This window comes from Hirundo rustica, chromosome 1 (genome assembly GCF_015227805.2).
Source record: "Hirundo rustica isolate bHirRus1 chromosome 1, bHirRus1.pri.v3, whole genome shotgun sequence".
NCBI lineage: Eukaryota > Metazoa > Chordata > Aves > Passeriformes > Hirundinidae > Hirundo > Hirundo rustica.
Genome location: NC_053450.1, coordinates 32,041,995 through 32,060,030, shown reverse-complemented (window position 1 = coordinate 32,060,030; position 18,036 = coordinate 32,041,995). Strand labels below are relative to the sequence as shown.

The window sequence follows — 18,036 nt, the reverse complement described above, 5'->3', positions numbered from 1 at the left end:
CAAACCCCACCTTCATCAGATTACTACAGCAGTAGTAGCTGAATTTTTTTTTCTTGTATTCTTGAAAGGCATTTTCCTTTTGACACTTGCCAGGGTCTGCTCTCTGAAGGCCATTTCTAACAGAGGCTCCAAAGGAAGGTGGCATGAATGCCATCACTAGCAAATAGAAGATAACCTGTTTTCTGATGTAATTTCACTCTAATTCCCATTAAACTACTTTAAGCTACTCAGAATGAAGTTGCTCACCCACTTAGTGCTATTTTTTTTAAGGTACTTTGAATATTTTCACAGAAGGATTAAAAAGCAAATTTTTTTAAAATTTTATTCTACTTCAATTGGAACACCCATTAACTATTCAGAGAAGTAAGTATCAAATGTCAAATTCAGTGATTGATAAAATTTTTGTGAAAATATTTGCAAAGTATCTGCAGATGAAGATGTAGCTCCAAGATTCATTTGCTTTGGGATTCAATCTCTTCCACATATGCATACTGTTTTGGTTGTGTATGTGTCCACCATCTATCAAGTGCTGCCTTACTCTTTACCTCTTCTGGTAACATATTTCAGTGTTAACACGCAATCAAATTTGCTAAGTCTGTTTTCTTCATTATATAATACTAGATAGGTTCTGAAATGTAACTGTTTTGTGTTGGTAGAAAATTCTACCAAGTGGAAGGTTTTAACAGATGGCTGCTGACACAAACAAACAACTTTCTTAGTTTCTTTCTCGTTCTCTGTATCCTGGATACCTACTGCTGTACTGGTTTTAAGGGTGCTGAATCTAGGAACATGATTATTTTAAAAAACTCAGCATATGGGGAAGAACAAATAGAAACATGAGCACAAAGCACTGGTATGACATGTTCTGTAAATACTGCAAATATACAGCCAGATTCTAGGGTTTTTTTGTTGTTGTTGTTGTTTTATTAAACAGAAATTTCCTGGAAATACATTAATATTTTATAAGCATAAATTACTTCATTTTGTCCCTAATTATTTCTGGGATCTGTAATGATATGCTGGAACTAAGAATCTGGCTACATGCACTTATTGCTACGTATTATAACCCCTTTAGTGTTCTCCACCAGTTAATTTAACTTTGAAATAATAAATTTAAGTCTAATTTTGATTATACCACAATATTACATTAGAGCAGCATCTAATAATTATTGCTCTCCATGCTGCTTACAATGTCAGACACTTAAAGCACAATCAACTTATTTCAGTGCAGAATTTTAAAGAAGTATAAAAGGTCAGCCTTTTTTTCTTACTAATACTTTAATTAATAAACAAGTGTTTAATGGAAAGCTCAAAAATACTTAATTAATTTAGGACTTGTATTTTTCACTACTCTAGAAAGAAGAGAAGCGGTTGCTGCTGCCCCTAAGGGCATTAAAACAAGAACAATTAATGTGCTGCTAACCACTAGTCCAATTTTCCTTCCTATTTGGGAAATAAAATCAATGCCAGCTTCTTCTAAAGAGAAAACAGTAAAAAGAGAAAATGGAAGAGTCATACACATTTCATCCTTAAAAAGTATGAGATATTTAGGTTGAATTTTATGCAGTGTATTAGGTAACTACTATCACTCCTATCATTACAAATCCATCAATGGAAAGGCTTCTGATACTAATGCTAAAAAGCCAACTAATTTTCCTTGGTTTTTCACCTCACATTTTAAAGGAAAAGTATGTTGATGACATACATAGAGCAGTGTCCAGAATGCAGATATGAGAACCTTGTACAGTAATTTGACCTACTATATCAGTCTATTTGACAGACCATATCATACTTTAACTGCATCATCTTATTCAACAAATTTTAGAAATCTTTAAACAAGCAAGACAAGGTATGTCAATATTGCACTATAATTAAATACAACGTGCGATATAAGATATGATGAAAAAGCTTTTCCCATATATGAAGATGAAAACATATGCAGTATTTACCTATCTCTCTAGATGGAGATAAATATGAACAACATATCAACAAACACATTATATTCTGTTTCAACTTATACCAGAGGTGACTGTTCAAAGCAGTTCCTGTAAAGTACAACTATTAACATTTTAATTAATGTTGTAATTACCATCATAATTTAAAATTGTGTTTGACCATAAAATAGTATTTTTTTAGCACTAATTTGTCAAAAGTTAGGCTTCCTATCCTTTGTAACTGAAGAAACATTCAGCCACAACTACTGACCATCCATGTGTTGTTTAATTGGTTCTCTTGAAAAGGTGCTAGTATTTTGAGCCTGAGAGCTATTAGAAAGTATATTATTTTCCTTTTCTTTTTGTTGGCAAGTTGCTGTAAGATATAATTTCATAATCCGTTTCCTTAGTTACAGCGTGCCATCCCTTCTAAAACATCCTTGGTGCATCTTACAGCTGCAAATGTCATTGCCCACTTGCAGCTAAAATTTAAAACTACACTGTGAAAAAAACAGAGAGGCCAAGGATGCATTTAACCACTCTACTTGCTCCTATCTTTTACTTAGATATTCTGTGGTTTAAAAAATTTGTTGTTACATCAAGATTTTTGCATGCTTTTCTGACTCAAATGTCAAATAAGTGTAGACCTAGAAAGAAGATCTCTCAGAAATCAATGAATATATGCAACCTTTACTCAGGGTGCTTTGCTGATCTCTCTGTGGAATGACAACATGCAGTTGTTTTTTGCTGTTGTTGGAAGGACCATAAATAACTAATTTAGACATATTGAAGTTTCAAATTAGGCCACAGTCCCTCCACCAGTATGTTTTGCATCTTCACACAGATTAACAAAACCTAGAGAGTTTAAAGGAGGCACAAAAATCCAGATTGCTGCAGGGGACAGATTGATGGGCTACATGAAGGCCCACTGTAATCACATGCAATGTATGAAGTATCATGGTTTATAATTCACAGTGTTTTCCTCAGAGATTTGACTGAATGACAGTTTTAAGCATCTAAACACAGCATGACATACATTACTCACATAATGAAAAGTTTTGTGTGCAGAAACTGAGGAACACTGTCAATGCTTATTTTCCTTTTCCATCCTTCAATGATATCCCGTAATACCACCAATACACTGTAAAGAAATGTACTGGGGATATACTAAAGAAAAAAAACAAAACCAAAGAGCTAGCTAGCAGAAAGAGGCCTTGATTACAGTGAGTTTGAAAATAAACTAGCAATTGGCATAGTCTAAAGAGTTCTTTATATACACTGGTACTCTCCAGTATTCATCAAGAGAGAGCTTTCCTGCAACTGTTTCAAATTATGTTAGAGATACATGTGTAAATCTGGTTTCCTTATAAACCCATTTCAGATGTTGTTCTGGTGTGCAAATACATCTGTTGTTCCCAGAGCATAAAAACACATCTGCAAACATCTATGACGTACTGCTCTGCTTCATTCATGAGTACTTTCATTAAAATCAATGGGACTTCACACCCTCTGTTCATATGAACTGCAAGATGCAAAAGACTGGAGTCATGACAACAGATTTCAGCTAACAGTGTGACCTGGATCCTTCATGTTGTTCCAAGTCTAAATATTAAGAGAATTTACCTTATATTGAGGGTTTTTCAAAAAAAAAGCCTCAAGAAGCCTAAAAAAAAAAAAAAAAAAAAAAAAAAAAAAAAAAAAAAAAAATTTGAAAAGTACATTGTGTGGTGAAAGTGAATTTGAAATTCTGTTCTCTTTCATACTTAGATTTTGGTGGTGCTGTCTCTTCTTTTTTTTTTAATCCACAAACACATAGCTTCCTTTGAATATCAAAACTTTCCACACCAGGAAACAATTTTTGGACAGCTACAAATATCTCCAAACAAGGGGATAGAAAGGTACAAACCCCTGCACATTTCATTGTCTCAAGGAACTGAATCTTACCAACTTGCTACATTTTGTATTTCGGAAAAGAAAAAAATAGGAACTCGGCTGCAAATACCTCATCTTCTGCTTAATACAAAAATACTCATTCTCCTGAAAGTTTGACCAGAGACGATCGGACAAAATTCCTTGAAAAAAATAGTAAAAGTATCAGTTGAGAGCTGATACATAGATTAGTCCTATAGTCACATCACGTGAACAGCACCTCTGATTTCGGTAAATTTCATTACCTGCCTCTTAACTGAACACGCTGCTGAACGCTGAAGCTGTATTTCTGTAGAATAAATCCCAGCAACCCTCTAGTCCTAAAACTGAGACCCGTTTTGCCTCCTGTTACAACAGAACAAACCTGTTCCCTTGTTCCTAGTTGAAGAGCAACTCCGCCGAAGTTGCAGGTGGCACTCCCACCGAGGCCAAGGCCATTACAGCAGCAAAGGCTGAATTAGTGTATCAGGCTTATTTATCGTGCAGAGCATGAAGTGACAGAAGTACAAGAACTGTAAGTGAGGACTCAAGTACGCTCCAGTCCTCACTGACCTCAGCGAACCCCGACTTCTCGACCGCTCCCGCCTTCAGCAGAGGGCGGATGGCGGCGGCCCCTCCGCACGCCCACCGCGAGCTCAGCCCTGGGACGCGGGCTCTGTCGTGGGGAAGAGTGCGAGAGGCAGGTCTGTGCCACCGCACTGCACTGCCCGTGCTTCGGTCAGGATGCTTGAAACTATCCCGTATCCCGGTAAATACAGGAGCTATTACATGAGGGTGGACCCAAGTTTCATTGATTTTACGGTGCAAGCTGCGTCCCCACTCCATTAGCTCCAGCCTTCTGTTTACAAGCCGAGCGCACAAAGCCAATCCTGCCTGCACATCAGCGCGACACACAGGCTCTATTACAACAAGTTCTTGCCGTTCCCGCACCAACGCGGGGCGCAAGGGGCGAGGCGCCGGGGCTCGCCCGCCCCGCTCGCTCCCCGAGCCAGGCGCGGCCACCTGGCCATCGCTGCCCCGGGCAGGGAGCCCGTGAGCCGCCTCGGCGGAGAGAAAGGAAAGCCGTCTGCAGGCGGCCGTAATGCGGATTTCTACCAGCCGGCCGGGAGAAAGCGCTGAGCCCGGACAGCTCAGCGCGCTCGGAGCACAGCCGGGGCCAGGCGGCTCCTCACAGAGCGGGGCGGGGCGGGCGCCAGGCACCTGTGGCGCTCCCCTGCCGCCAGCGGGGCCTCGGGGGCGCCGAGGGCCGGGGAAAGGCGCAGGGCCGCGGGCAGGGGAAGGAGCAGAGACCCCGGCGCGGAGGGCGGTGAGGGCGCGGGGGCGGAAGGAGGGGCCCTTCCCGCGGCGCGCCCACGCAGGCGCGCCCCCCCGCCCCCATTCCCGCCCGCCCCCCGGCGCCGCCGCGCGCGGGGCGCCCCCCGCCGGCGCCCACCTCCGTCCCCGTAGGTCTCCACGCCGTATCCGTCCTGCAGCCCGTTGCTCCAGGTGCCCTCGTAGCGGGCCGGCGTGCTGAGGCTCTGCCGCACCCCGTAGCGCCCCTTGAAACCGTGGGACCACTCGCCGCGGTACATCCACCTGCCCTTCGTCTCCACGCCCAGCCCGTGGCGCTTGCCCTGCGCCCAGTAGCCCAGGTAGGTATTGCCGCTGGGCCAGGTGTAGCCGCCCGCCACCTCGAAGCCGTGGGACCAGGAGCCGGCATACTCGCCCTGCCCCTTGGGCCCGGTGCAAATGCCGTGCCCGTGGGCTTTCCCGTCCTCCCAGCCGCCGCAGTAGGTGCCGCCATCGTCGAAGTCGAACCGGCCGCCCGTCATCCAGGGCAGCGGTGCGAGCGCGGCGCCGCCGCCGCCTCCCGCCCGCCTTCCGCTCCCTTCCCTGCTCCGCCTGCCTCGCCTTTCCCTTCCCGCCCGCCGCCCGACCGAGAGCCCCGGCGCTCCCCGCGACTGCGAGCGCTCCGCCGGCCGGCAGCCCGCGCCCAGCCCAGCCGCAGCCCCGCGGCGGCGAGCGGCGCCCGCCCCCCGCTCCTCCCCGCCCGCCCCTCCGCTCCCGCCCGGGCCCGCCCCCGCTGTGGCCGCGCCGCTGCCGCGGGGCAGGTGCGCGCCCCTGGGGCGGGCTCGTTCTCCGGGAGCGGCCGCCTTCGCCCGCTCGCTCCCGTGCGCCTTTTGCTCCCGGGAAAAGGTGCCCCCCGCTGGTCGGGGGCGCGCGCGGCCTGGGGCGGCCCGAGCCGGGAGCGCGCAAGCCGGGCCGGGGCCCCCGCGATGCCCGGGGGGCGGCGGTGCGTCCGTCCGTGCCCTGCCCCGGCTCGGCGCTGCCCGCCCCTCGGCGCCGGAGCAGGTTGGTGCTGCACCTGCTAGCACCTGCAACAAGTAGGCGAAAAGAGAAGGCTTCCGAGTGCTACTTGTGGTTCTTAGTTTTGGTTTTGGTTTTATTTTTATTTAAATTTCTTACTTGTCCTGAGCTAGAAGACGAGGTGTACGCCGAAACTGTGCTTGAAGAGCACAGCCTAGCTGTGTTTTGCGCCTTTTCCAAATCTTGTGTGGAGCCCACCAGGTTCCACGGGTGGAGAAATACGGGGCAAAAAGTGAGCCGCATCGAGGGTTTTCGGGGACAGCACTGCTGGGAACTTCATTAGGAGCCTCTCATTATGCCATCAGCTCTGCGGTCATCAGGCAACTGAAGAGCTCTAAATCCTGCCAAGTACTTCTTTGCCAGATATTTGATAATCAGATAAAAATTTTTAAGGACAAATGACAGGAGAAATACGTAAGCATAGAAACTGCAGAGAGAATAGCAGGGAAGGGATTGAAAGCTCCTGTCATGGTATCCTAACTTTTTGTTCTTTCACAGTTACAGACCAGAACTGGGGGGTTAAAAAAAAAAAAAAAAAAAAAAAAAAAAAAAAAAGGGTTTTCTTCAATTGGGATTTCGTTAGAAGCATGAGTCGTATTTGTTAATCATGGCTTGTGGTACTATCTGGACGCAGATGATTTGGAAAAGTGGAGAAGTAACAGTGGCTATGTTAGTAGTGATGAATAAAAACAGAAATATAATTGCAAGTGGAAGACTTGAATTCAAAATATTGGAAATTGAAACAGTTAAACTTCAGAAATCTGTCAAATTCAGCCCAAATGTAAGCAGTTTTGACTTAAACCTAAACGAAATTAAAGGATTGCACATATTAAACATACCCATGTAACTTGAATAAATTTTCAAACTTTGTGCTTCACAACACACTCTTCTGTGTACATTTTTATGCCATGCTTATACAGTTTAGTGCCAAAGTATTTCTGCTCTTTCTAGGGGTGAGTTGGGCGCCATAGCTGATACTGTTGTCTCCTGTTATCATAAGAAGTGTGTGCTTCAAAGCCTTCTTTCTGTGCCAGTAAGAGAATTTCTAGTTCTGCTTGAACATGTGGAGATAGAAGAAAGCACACACATTTGGACACAGACTTACAAAGAGAGTAAGACAAAAAAGACACAGTCAAAGACTTGTGGCTTTTCATAAGAAGATGAAGAAGCTTTCAATGCCTCTTTGAACGCAGAAAATTTTGTTCCATTGTTTTGGAGTGTAGGCAAAAATGTTGTTTCTGTAGCACAGACATGCAGTCTTCCATGCATCATTGGACAAGACTACGAAGTGTGCTGAAGTTAAAGGACTGAGATCTTCACTGCAATATGGTATTTTTGGAAAGCTGTTATTGAGAATGGAGGGGAAGTCTGAAAATTTGTAGTGGGTGGGATTGCTGAAGAAGATACAGTGCAGTATTCTCTGAGTATTGCTTGAGCTTACTGGGTTTTGTGCCCTACATGTCTTGCATTTCTTCCTCAAGACAAAGACTGGAAACAATCATGGTGACAACACATGTGCTTCGAGGAGTTTACTGTTTTCACTCTGTTAAACTTTTTCCTGTTTTCTTTCTTCTGATGGAAGCTAAAAGCTCTGTCGTGTTTGAACAGTTACAGAAGGTTGAAACACTTTATATGGTTATGGAAGACAGCATGCATAATAGCTGATACTGGTGTACAATTAACTAGTCATTGACGTCGCCTGTTCATAACTGCATGCTGTTATATGAGCAGACTTTTTTGAAGTTGTCACGATTGAGCTGGAGCTGCTGAGCATTGGGTGAACCTGTTATGGGGCTACTGTTGCTTTGCATGGTGTTTCTAGGTGCTGTGTGCAGAAATGAGGTGTAAAGCCAGAATTGCCTTGGACAACACTTCTGTGCACAGCACAACACAACCAGCACGGAGTGGAGCAGAGGTGGGCTGTGAAAACGGGTTAGCAAATCCAGACGGTGCTGCTGCGACTCGGCAGGGAAGAGGTGGGTCTGATGAGGGAATGGGAAATTCATCCAGCTCCTCTGTGGATCTGAGCTGTTTCTTTGACGGACCAGGTGTGTCCCTCTGCCCAATGGCTGAAAGTCCTTTGCCAAGCTGGATATTGCTTTTGGCTCGGTATTGGTGAATAATTGGATTTGTTGTTGTGAAGACTTGGGCAATTGCACCCCTGATGTGTTACTGTACTGTTATTTAGTGATGAATTGTTTATCCCTAAAGCTGTTGATGTACTGTCTCTTACGGTATCCCAAACCTATAGCTAATTGGGGCTGCCTCAAGTTCTTACATCTGCACAGTAGATGATGTTGTACCATTGCAAAAATTAAATAGGCATCTGTCTATTAGTCCTTTGTTTTACCCCCTTGATTTAAATTTTCCAGGTTTTAATACTAGATTAGCTGAACGAATAAGATCAGGTGGGCCAGAGATGAACAGTAAAAAATTCAGGAAGGAATAATTTTATTTTTCTTTTGTTATCACATGTGTGTCAGCGGGTCCTTTTTTAGTGACCTGCAAATGATGCTAAAATCAGTGGTAATTTTGCATGTGGTTGATATTTCCAGGTGTAGTCATTTAAATGAGGAAATCAGTTTTAATGAACTTGATGAGAAGATGAGTTCATCACTGCCAGCCTTCTCTTATATTTTCAGCAGGGGATAAATTTTAATAGATGTGAGAATAGAAGTGCTTTGCAGAGAACTCTCAGCATCACTTAGCCAGGTCTTGATGTAAGAAGCCACAGGTGTCTCATTGCTGATCAAGTTGTAGATTTATTATTTGGATTTTTGGTTGTGTTTTCTTTTTTGCTGACATATTTTGTATTGACAAGTCTCTGCTTGCGTTCAAGCCACATCATAATTGCTTCTGACCACAGTGTAAGTAATGCTTATATTCAACATTTAGAATGTCTGTGTTAAATACCTTAGATTCACAGATATTTTTTTTCTTCTTCTTTTCTTTTCTTCTTCCCACAATTAAATTAAAAATTATCTACAATTCCATAGATGCAATAAGCAGTTACAGGTATATGAATGAGTTTCTCTTTTGTCCAGAGTAAATGGAATTACTTCCACTGCTTTTAAAATCTATATTACAAGAGTTCTTTTCTGAAACCTTTCATGCAACGCTCAGAAAATAACAAGGGCCAGGTGCAGTTTATTTATTATTTACAAAAAAGTCATCACAGCACTAGGTCTGATGACACTATATGTATGCAAAACATGAGTGCCTGATGACACACTATATATGCAAAAACTGCACTGCAGGGTTATATTTAAAAAGGTCATTGCTATAGGGATGGTAGATGTAGCAGGTGAAGATACACTAACTCCAGACATTTAATATTAACTGGATACAAAACTGCTGAGTTTAAACTATTAGTCTATAGATATCTGATGCGTGAATAAAAATTAGGCACATTTATTCTTACTCTTAAAAGCCTAATTCAGAAGGGAATTACTTTAAGTACTTTAGTAATCCCATTTACTTCAGTGGGACTACACATGAGCTTTAAATTAAACATCTGCAAGATATCTGTGCTCAAATACAGCAAAGCTCCGAAGACTGTTCTCAAGTGTTTTGCAGAATGGAGGCAGGATGTTTCACTGATGAGCTCCACGCCTCACACGTTGTATTGGAGGAGTTCACACACAGGACTGCAGGAGGCAGAAATACAGATATAAAGGTAGCAAAAATCACACGGTGTAGAAATTTCAAAGGCAAATAGGTCTTTTCTGGCTCTGTAGAACAGCCACAACTTTTATGCCAAGTTTTGTGTCCGGAGTCTGTGTTAAAGTTTTTAAACATAATAACATAAAACTTTAACACAAATAATTTTGTCTGACTTCTAGAACAGGAACATAACACTTTTTCCTTATACACTGTAAATCCATGTAAGTTAGAGTAAATACTGAAGCAGTAATTCTAGAGGATTTTTTTTTTTTTCAAAAAAATCTGCTTAATATTTGAACAATGTTGTGTTATGAATCTGCTCTCGTAGGTGTATCAGTGTCAGTTCTACCTCACAGCTGAAGCTGGGACCTAGCCAGTAAGACAGTATATTTAATTCCAAAGATATTGTGCTTACTCAGTGAGTACAGTTATTATTTTCTTTGCAAAAGTGCTGATAAAGCTTATAAAAAACAAAAATACAGATCCTCTTCTAACTTGAAAACAAGATGAGTATGTTCTGTACCCAGACTTCTATTTTCAGAATTGTTCCAAGCAACTGAATTAGATTTGAAATAAAAATGCAATTTATTTTTTTTAAGGAAATGCAGCATTTATGTTGAACACTTTTGTCTCTGAAGTGATTTTAAGACTATAAGAACTCTCTATACAAATAAGATACAGTGTGTTGAAATGATTTTTAAAATGTCAAAAGATATTACAATATTTTATAATAGTGGAAAAAATATGATAAATTGTTCCTGGGTCTTGTCAACATTTGGCATTGTGTCATTGATTGTTTTGGGTTTTTTTATATATATATATAAATATATAACAAAACTGAGTGGATCACTATACCTTAATCCATTTACAAAGAAAAAAGAACTAACCACAAATGTGGTTTATTTTATAACACTTGATTTGAATAAAATTGTCATATCAGTGATTACCCTAAATTAGCATTCAGATTATATAGGTGGAAGATATCTAGAAAATCAAATTTATCCCCAGTAATTTTTTCCTAAATGGTGATAGGAATTGTGCAACTGCTGTAGTTCAAGTCTTGCTTCCTTGGGGAAGATGGGAAAAGTTTATGGATTTCGTCTTTGGAGCAAATTCCCACTTCCAAAGATGGCTTGCATAGTCTTGCTTGAGCATTTTTCTTTAACCTAAGGAGCCTCTGTGATGCATTATTTTCTTGTCGACCTCATGATTGTCACAGTTGCTGTTTCTGGACTTTATCTAATTATGTTATTGGTTGCTAAAGTCTGATTTCAAATACAAACCACGTTCTTTGGCTAATATTGTGTTGTATTAAAGTGGCATAATTCTGTGCGACTCCCAAATGACATTATACTTTTTACACTGGCACCAGGAATTGGAAGTATGATGATTCTGTTCTCCTCCACACAAGATGATGTGTTAAAACTCATCTTCAGGTTGTGATTTGCTGTTGTCCTAATCTTTTCCCGTAGAATACTGTTAACTAGTTGCTTCCCACTTTGTATTAATGAAGGTAAGTTTCACTTAGCAGGCTTTCACTAGCACACTCTTTCCCCCCCACTTTGGGATTATTATCCCAAGTTAAGTTAATCTTCAGTTTTAATTCCACATTGCCGTTCCTCACAGGTTTTTAAGAGTTTCCACATTTGCATGTGCAATAACTGAACTCTTCCAAGATTAAAGTTATTCATGAACTTATTGAATATTAAAGCATTTGGTACAGATTTAGCATTTCATACATCCTTCAGGCTTGGGACTTAATAACCATTACTTAAAAGCTGTACACATTGTGTAGTATTTTACAACTTTACTTAGATCACATTTAATAAACATCGGCAGCTTTGCTGAAATGCATATCTCTTTGAGGCTGAAGGCTGAAACAGAAAAGCTTTTAGCACTTTGGTTTATCTCACTGGTGTGGCTGAAAGCTTTTTCTCCCTATAGCAGCGGCACAGCCCTTCCCTTTGCCATTCTCTTCCACCTCTAGGGCTGTCTCAGTTTCCTTGTCTGTTCCTAACTAAGACTCATTCTGTGATTTGGCCTTTCTGATTTTGCCCCTACACACTTGCACTCTTCCCTAAAATTCATCCTTTAGTAATCTGACCTACTTTTTACTTGCGTATGCTTCCTTCTAGTGTTTCAGGATCCTTGAAGAGCTCTCAATTTAGTCAAGTTTATCTCATGATATTCATGTTATTTTCCCTTTTCATCGAGGTAGTTAATTTATGCCCTTCACACTATATTCACATTATATTTACAGATTTCTGTCTTTGGACTTTATAATGAAATAAAACCTAGTAGAGAGCAAATCTTAAGTTTGTGGTTTTTACAGGGCAGTCTTGGCAGACACTAGCTTGAGATATTCTCATGTCCCCAACCCTCTGTGCTGCCAACACAACTGTTTCTTCAGTGAGCTGTGATTTGGATCAGGAAACCAATCCAGCTTAAAAATAATCCAGCAAAAAGATTTATTTTTGTTTTGCTCTTAAAGCTGAATCCTTTTGCTCTGTTTGCAGAACATCTATGCAAACAATTGCCCTAATGCAATTGAGAGCGTACAGGAAAGCTGTCAGCTTTACTGTTCTCTTTGTTTGTTTGTAATTCCATTCTCTTTTTCTAGGAATTAAAAATAACATTTTCCCCATAATCTTTCACCCAAGTTGCCCTCAGTCTTGCACTTTCAGTCAGTTTGCCCACTGTTGATTAAAAAAGAAGAGATATTCCAGATTTGATGTAGTCACTTATCTGCTCAATAGCAAAACTTTTCCCTGTACAACAGCCTTCTAGTACCTGAGGGAAGACTACAAGAAACACACAGACTCTAAAAGAGAATGTAGTGACAGGACAAGGGGGAATGGCTTCAAATTGGAAGGAAGCAGGTTTAGATTAGATCAAGGAAAAAAATCTTTACTGTGAGGTTGGTGAGGCACTGAAACAGGTTGCTCAGAGGAGCTGTGGACTCCCCACCCTGAGAAATGTTCAAGGCCAGGTTGGAAGTGGCTCTGGGCAACCTGGTCTAATGGAAGTTGTCCCTGCTCATGGCAGGGAGGTTGGAACTGGACAGTCTTTTAAGGACCCTTCCAACCCAGGCCATTCTATGACTCTGTACTGTAATGATCCTTTAGAATATTCCCAACAGGTCCCTTAGGAAGGTACTAAAGCAAGTCCCCCGTGTTCAGCCTGTTCTGTGCTTTGAAGAACTAGCAGCAGCACCCAAAGCTCTTAAGTCCTGCATTGCCACGCCCTACAGGTTTTCCTGGGGAAGACCAAAACCTGTTTGAAGCTTTTCAAATTGTTTGGAGGATTCATATTAATTCTCACATCGGGTAAGGATTGAGGTTGTTTAATATTTATTTGTTAGTGATGTGCAAAGTGTATCTCTTCTGCTTGGTTGTGTACCTTGTGGCTTTGCTATTTTTAAGTTGTATGAAGAACATTCTTTTGAGATCTTAATTTCTCTAGTAATTTTCATGTAAATTAGCAAGTGAATGAAATAATTTTCATACATGCTGCTTTAATACCATAGGAAAAAAAGAGTTCAATGGCCTTCCTGCTCACCATGGTGCTACTTTTCAGAATGCTTCTATTGAGAGGTATGTACCACTTTTATCTTCCTAGAAATCTAGGCTTTTTGCCATGCTTTAGGCCACTTATTAATTGAAAATCCTCCTTTATTAGTTAGCATTTTCATCACCAGTGATTACAGACCTTCACAGAGCTCTGGTAACGAGAATTCCTTCATCAGACAGACAGCTCTGCAGTGTTTCTGTCTCATGTGACTCCAGTGAAGGAGACCAGAGCTCTGCAGGTCACACCAGGAGACCTTTGCAATGGTGAGTGCACCTCAAAGAAGGCACCCATCCCAACTTCCATAGGGATCACAGATCTTCAGCTACTCTCTGAAGCTTCTTTATGATCTACCTTGATTTTATCAGACATAGGGATAAGGCCATATGTCTGTCTGCATTCATACCTAATTTTGTCTTAATACGGGATGTCTTATGAATTTCTTTGGGTTTTTTCTGGTAAAAATGGAAATATATATATATTTTTTTTAATTGAGTGGTGATAATTAATGTTAACATAGCAATTATATCTAATATTTCTAATTTGAAGTACATTTGGAGGGCCTTGGCTAATGTTACACTCCTGTTTTGCTGTATTAGATCTGAACAAACTGTTGCATTTCACCAATGAATTAGTGTTGGTGCTTCTTATACCTCAGATAATTGTTTTTTCTGAGTGAATCCATTTGTGAAATTAATTGAAAATCACTGTCATTCTAAATATTACTGGTTTTTTGGTGGTTTTGGTGTGGTTTTTTTTTTTTTTTTTTTTTTTTTTTTCAGTTTATGATGGAGAAAACAAGGCAAACGCTGCCAGAGATGCAAAAGCTGAGGGTTTTGCTGTTTGATACTGAATGTAAATATGTATTTTATGCACGGTATAGTAACTTTTGAGATATGTTTCCATTAACAAAGTCTGCAATAGAGGAATTGAGCTATAGAGGACATTACCATAGGGCTAAGCAGGCTGTGCTCCAAAGACCATTAATAGAAAGCCACTCCCTCAATCTGCTTAAACTTTGGTGAGGATAATGCGGCTTACTCTAACTGATTTTTGATAAAACAGTAAAAGACAAACAGATGCTGGTTATGACTGAGTTGAGAAGTGCACCCTATTGATAAGTTTATTCAGGAATATTTGTCCCGAGGAAGTAAATTTTTCTCACCACAGCTAACATGCAAGTCAAACACCTTAATGTATTTTGATATTTAAATTTATATAAAAGACTATAGCAGGGTTAGTGCATCATAATCAGCCTAACCAATGAATTAAACCACCCAGCTGGTATGAGATTTCATTCATTCTTCATTTACTTCTCTTCTGTTGGCCTTTTCAATGCTCGTAACAAATTTTCATGATGTTTTTATATGCTGGAGAAACTGCTTCACTGTGTGGATTACAGTATCCAGCCCGCTCTGCATCTTGAAAACTGGTTTTCTTAGCAAATGCACTTACTGTAATACCACATTGCTGCAAAATGGTTTTCCATTTGTCCACTGAAATTTCACTTAAAGCTTAGATTCTGCACTTTGGAAGACACAACCAACAATGCAGAATTTAGAATGTCTGTCTCTGTGTTATGCAGGTGCAGAACGGTTTTTACGCTCGTTTTGGTGAATTCACATGAGTTTGTGTTTGCAGCTCTGCATGTGAATAAGTTATGCGTATCTGTGTTAAGTGTTTCTGGCAAGTACAAGATAGACATTGATAAATTAGTATTTGCACTATTTTTTTCCTAAAAACAAACTATGATTTGGAGAGTTTTAAGCCTTTTGTTTGGTTTTGTAGTGCTTTTTATCAAAGTATCATCCTCTAGAAACTGCAGTAGTCATATTAAATAAAATAATTTTATGTAGAAGTTTATGATCTTTTACAAAAGATCATAACCTTATGAAAAATTATCCATTATTTGAGTTTTTCTAAACCACCTATACTTTTTATTAAGTATGTAATGGTGGAATTTAATCTAAGATTTCTGCAGAATATAAAAATATCTCTTCTCTGACAGTGTCTGCTCTAACCATGGAATGCATGTCTTCCTAATAATAATGTATTTGAAAAACAATTATATGATATTTTCTTATGCCTGAATGCATAATAAATGTAATTGTCTTACAGAATAATAATTTGTGTTTGGTTTGGCATGTATTTATCACTAAATTGTTCACTTGTATGTATGCCTAAAATCACCTGTGCTGGTAAGTCCATTGTGGAGATCACCTTAGCTTCTGTTTTAGGTTATTTATTTGAAAATTTGTCATTAGCCTGCGTGGTATTTGGTTATGTTAGGTACAAAGTATCTTGTTATGTTAGATACAAAGTATTTTTTCCAGCCGATTTGAGAAGTAAAATTGGGTTTGAAGTTCCCTTATTTAGTGTGACAACATTGCAAAAATTTTGTTAATTCACCCACAGTTATCTATCTGCTATTTTTGCTTGTGAGATGTTCTGCTATGAAAACAAAACTTTAATAGAGCTGGAGGACTGTTTCTGTGATAAAACACGCTAAAGTTAGAAGCTGGGGGTTGCAGTGTTGTCTTCAAATGTAAAGGGATATAGTTTTGGTTTTATGTATGTTTGAGACTGTAGTTTTTGTCTAATGAAACTTTAAATTAGATTTTATTTTTACCAGCTGGTTGCATATTTACAAAATTGAGCCAAATGAAATATTTAAAAAATGTCAGCCGATTCTGAAAATGTATGATGTCAGGATGTTCCTACCTTAAATTTCAGTATCCAGAAAGGGAATGAATCGGGCATTATGCAGCTTTATGATTCTCCAGTTCTAGTGCTGAATGTTATTTGTATAGTCTTAAGAGACAAAAACAAAACAAAAGTGATCTTTTCTGAGCCATTTCGTGTCAGTGGCATATTTCTAGATTAAAAAAAAAAAAAAAAAAAAAAAAGGCAAAATTTATTACCTCTGAAGTGTGAAAAATGAGCATGTTCTTTGAATCTGAAACTTTGTTCAGTTTTTCATTTGTTCTGGTTTTCAAAATTTTTTCCTCCTTTCTCTTGGAAAGTCTAGCACAGATCTTGCACTAGGTTGGGTTTAATCAATGACTGGAAGTGCCTGGCTCATTCTGCTGGCTTTTGGGTGAGTTTCAGTTTGCAAACTACTTGCCTAATTTTGGAAGAGGTGATTCTACGTGCACAATTGCTTTAACAAATACAGTATTTTCTCCCTGCTTTCACAGTTTTTGGGAGACGCAGCTGCTGTCCACATTTGGAAGTGTTGTGCAGAGCTGGACCTACTTTGTTGCCACTGTCCTGAGTTAAGAGTTCATTTATGGGGACAAATAAGCTTGTGCCCCCATTATAATTTGAATTATTTTATGAGGTAATACTTTTCTTTATCCTATGGTTTTATTCTTTTCAAATGGAACCTAAAATCATATCTACCTAGAGTACAAAATGTTTGACATGATTATTGAAATAAAACTGTGTGTGCGTGTGTGCATGAAGTTGTTAGAATGGAAGTCTTCAATATGCAAGTACGCTTGCTACCAGTAAATTTTGTTTCATTTCATCCTGTCACACTGGGAGTGAGTGTTGAAAGATGAACGGGCAAGTGTTGCACAGCCAGAGGGGAGAAGCACGTCATCCAGCCCCCAGAATAGCATCGGCAGTAAATACGGTCATGCTGTTCCTCCCCGAGATAGACCCGGATCACATTCGTAGCACCCACCGGGTCTGCTGCTTACCAGACGTTCAGGCCTTTGATGAAACATTTACAAATGCAGCTGCAGTTCAGAGGGATCTTCTGCCAGCGCTGAAGTAGCTGACATCAAGAAAACGGGAGGAAACGGGATCACAAGCCGTGGAGTTCAAACAAAATGCAGTTTAGGGGGAATACAAATTTAATCACAGTATTAAGACCTGCTCCAAGATATAAATCCTGTACTTGTTAGACTCCTGTTTTATGTTAGTTTATGTTTTCCACTGACTTAGAAATGCTAACGCATGAAGCTTTTGAAGAGGAGGAAAGGTGAACTAAAAAATAGCTCTTTGTTCAACTGTCTTGGGTCACACACAATGTCAAAACTTAAAATATATTGTAAAGTGAAATCAGAGAGAAGCTGAGATTTATTATTTTTTTCCAGTTTCAGTTATTTCTCACTTTGTGCAATATACTGAAATGAAGTAAGATAGCCATGAAGGTCTGTGGCAGTGGCCTGTCTAGCACGTTAGAGGGGAAGTTTTAATTATTCAAGGGCAAGAATTAGCCATGTCAATTTATTCATGTTGAAAAGATAGATTATCCCCCTGGGCCAAAAGAATATTCTTATTTCCTTGTCCCAAAGCTCTGTTAATATAATGTTTGTATTTTGCTCTGAGGACCATAATGTACAGGTCAACTTCTGCCTTTGTGTTCTGCCCGATGGACTTGACAGGACACTACAGAAATTTAGCCAAGGCACCACGTCTTCCTCCTCCCCCCCATCAGTTTGCACATCTCTGTAAAGTTTGAAAAGCTTGTTTCAGCTCCTGCAGCTTGTCTCCTCTGGCTTTGCCCCCGCACCGGTGCATTAGCTCGGGCGTTAGTGGAGAGGGTTTGTTATTTCAGACACATACCATCGCCTGCTGCCCTCACTTC

General features: G+C 40.4%; 1 protein-coding gene and 1 long non-coding RNA gene across 5 annotated transcripts in view; one reads left to right on the top strand and one right to left on the bottom strand.

Moving 5' to 3' along the window:
* The window catches only part of JPH1 (junctophilin 1), an 82,624-nt gene extending 76,878 nt beyond the window's left edge, over nt 1-5,746 (bottom strand). For all 4 annotated transcript variants that reach the window (XM_040062202.2, XM_040062193.2, XM_040062211.2 and 1 more), the window contains exon 1: nt 5,296-5,746. In XM_040062202.2, the coding sequence (XP_039918136.1) occupies nt 5,296-5,674 (379 nt within the window). In that variant the 5' untranslated portion in view covers nt 5,675-5,746. The remainder of the gene's footprint in view (nt 1-5,295) is intronic.
* A 2,568-nt stretch (nt 5,747-8,314) lies between these two features.
* LOC120757456 (uncharacterized) lies at nt 8,315-13,690 on the top strand. The gene is made up of 3 exons (XR_005702514.2): nt 8,315-9,076; nt 13,399-13,465; nt 13,551-13,690. It is a non-coding gene; the product is annotated as an uncharacterized LOC120757456 (long non-coding RNA).
* Nucleotides 13,691-18,036: the final 4,346 nt, after the last annotated feature.